Source organism: Palaemon carinicauda, chromosome 6 (assembly GCF_036898095.1).
Source record: "Palaemon carinicauda isolate YSFRI2023 chromosome 6, ASM3689809v2, whole genome shotgun sequence".
Classification (NCBI taxonomy): Eukaryota; Metazoa; Arthropoda; class Malacostraca; order Decapoda; family Palaemonidae; genus Palaemon; species Palaemon carinicauda.
In genome coordinates, this window is record NC_090730.1 from 20,899,911 (window position 1) to 20,902,343 (window position 2,433).

The following is a 2,433-nucleotide window of genomic DNA, read 5'->3' on the forward strand; positions in this document are numbered from 1 at the left end:
TAATTATTACAGTTATTTAATTCTTGTATTCTTCAATAATGCCTACCTGTAGATCTATATAATAACATAAAGAAAAAATATAATTGTTTGTTTTAAAACAAAAATTACAGCATTACACTTCTATTTAATAATTTTACAATGATATGAAACAACACTTTTCAATTTTCCTAATGAACAAATAATATATGTGAAAATAGAGTAAGTTATCTTTGAGGTTTAAGAGGCAAAGGAAATCTTATCGGACTAAGCAGGGTAAAGTAGGCTAATATGCCCTTTAATGCAATATAGCATAGGCTAGGACTCTTCAAACAACGTTAAAAATACCTTACTCACGGTTTATTTGCAATTTTAGGTTAGGCTACAGAAGGTTACTGTGGCCGCTGTGCCTAGGTTAGGTAGGGTACAGGAGGTCATAGACTAACTATATTGAATAATTTTTAAAGACTAAATTATTTTCCAAAGGAAATATAAGTATTCATTTGATAAGAAAAATGTCTGCTAGGCCTTCAGAAATAATTGTATAGCCTAATCTAAGATCGTAAACAATGGAATTTTCCATGGGAGAGAGGGGGAGGGGAAGTCCCGAGATGTCCTTTATGTCCACTACTTCGAGACACTCTTGGCATTGAGAATAAATATTCATATATAAGAAACTTACTTTTCGTACAGTTAATACGGTTTTCAGGAAAACAAAGCCATAATGTCACCCTTTTTTTAAAGGAATGAATAAAATGGTTCTTGTATAACAATGCAACACGACCACGAGTGTGTATGCAAATTTTGATGGTGTGACGGTCTGAACGATCCCCCGGTCTCAGAATTCTCCTTGATAATCTGCGCATGCGCGAACATTACCGTTTACCAGTGCATACGAGGTTGATGTTTTATTTTTCTGTAATGTTAGCGTGCGCAGCTCAACATTACCGCTTGCCAGTGCATACGAGCTTGATGTTTTATTTTCATGCGAGCGAAGCGAGCTAATGGCGGATAAAAACCATTATACAATGTCAAGGATCATTCTGAGACCGGAGGATCGTTCAGACCGTCACACCTGGCATTGGCGAGCCACTGCATCCATCCTGATTCTCTTTTTCCTCTCTTTCTATATCGTAATATTTCCTATTCTTATAATAATCTTCTAGATTATAATTACAAGTCTTACCTTTGAAAAGGGATACGTTCAATGTCTTCTCTAACGACACTTAATACATACATTCAAAGGAAGGGAATCATGCTCATCCGACCTTTTGTTGTTTACTCTAAAGCCAGTACGGCCAAACAAAAGTGAGAAGGACTGGATCACGTATTCGATATAGAAAGAGTAAAACATAAGAAGGGAATGGCAATACTGTTATGTGCATTCATTGATGAAATAAATTTTCTTTAAATGATCTTTATAATCAATATTATTAAGAACAGGCATAATTTTAAAGGAAGAGTCGGATGATGAATCAATTTCTAAAAAAAATATTAAAAGGATAACATTTTCCCATTACAAACCTTTACTTCTGATTGTGTATTTAATAACCAGGCTGGTTATCAGAGTGGCAAGTGTATTCTGCACATCAGTATATTATCAAAGTCACTTGAAATAGATAAACTTTATTTCCTTTTTTTTCTTATTTTTGTATGGGGAGACGATGGAAATATTTTGATTTTGATCATGAATGAAATGAGAATAAAAGGATGTTTAATGAAAACTGCATAATCATCGTAATGTTGTAATATGAAACAAATCAGAATCGTAATATCAGTGAAAATTTTAAAAATATGAAAATATGAAATAAGAAAACAATTGTTTATTGCCAATATTTGAGAATAGTTTCAGCAATGAGATGATTCGCCGCCATCTGTCACTTGGCTTCCTTCTTTCTCCTAATGACTCCATAACAAGCGTCCAGGTTGTTACGGTCTGAAGTCATGACGTCACAGAGTCTTTGTTCATAACACACATCGTCACAGCCCTGAAGTAAGAAGGGATCTCCATGGCTGACAAAGTTGCTGGAAACGTAGGATCATATTGTTAATAATTACTTCTTTATTATAAAATTCTATATAAATTTTGATAATGAAAGGAGCAATATGGATTAAAAATCTTAACAGACATTAGTTTGACAGGTTTAAATGCAACTTATGAATAGCAGATGCATGGGACAGTGACAATGCCCTAGCTAACATGACAATGCCCTTGCTAGCAGGACAATGCCTTAGAGACTGACCATATATACATATAATTGGCGCCCCAAGCCCCTTTCCACCCAAGCTAGGACCAAAGAGGGTCAGGCAATGGCTGCTAATGACTCAGTGGGTAGACGTATAGGCTCCCCTAAACCCCGCATCCTTAGCTCAAAAGGATGGCGAGGTTGCAGATACTACAAGAAAATTTCGAGATTGAGTGCGACTCGAACCCTAGTCTAGCAGATGACCAGGCAA

At 35.6% G+C, this 2,433-nt stretch overlaps 1 protein-coding gene across 1 annotated transcript in view; it reads right to left on the minus strand.

Annotated features, from left to right (window-relative positions):
- Positions 1-1,708: 1,708 nt before the first annotated feature.
- The window catches only part of LOC137642048 (sphingomyelin phosphodiesterase-like), a 12,925-nt gene continuing 12,200 nt past the window's right edge, over positions 1,709-2,433 (minus strand). Inside the window, exon 12 of the mRNA XM_068374610.1 lies at positions 1,709-2,001. Within this exon, the coding sequence (XP_068230711.1) occupies positions 1,854-2,001 (148 nt within the window). The 3' untranslated portion in view covers positions 1,709-1,853. The remainder of the gene's footprint in view (positions 2,002-2,433) is intronic.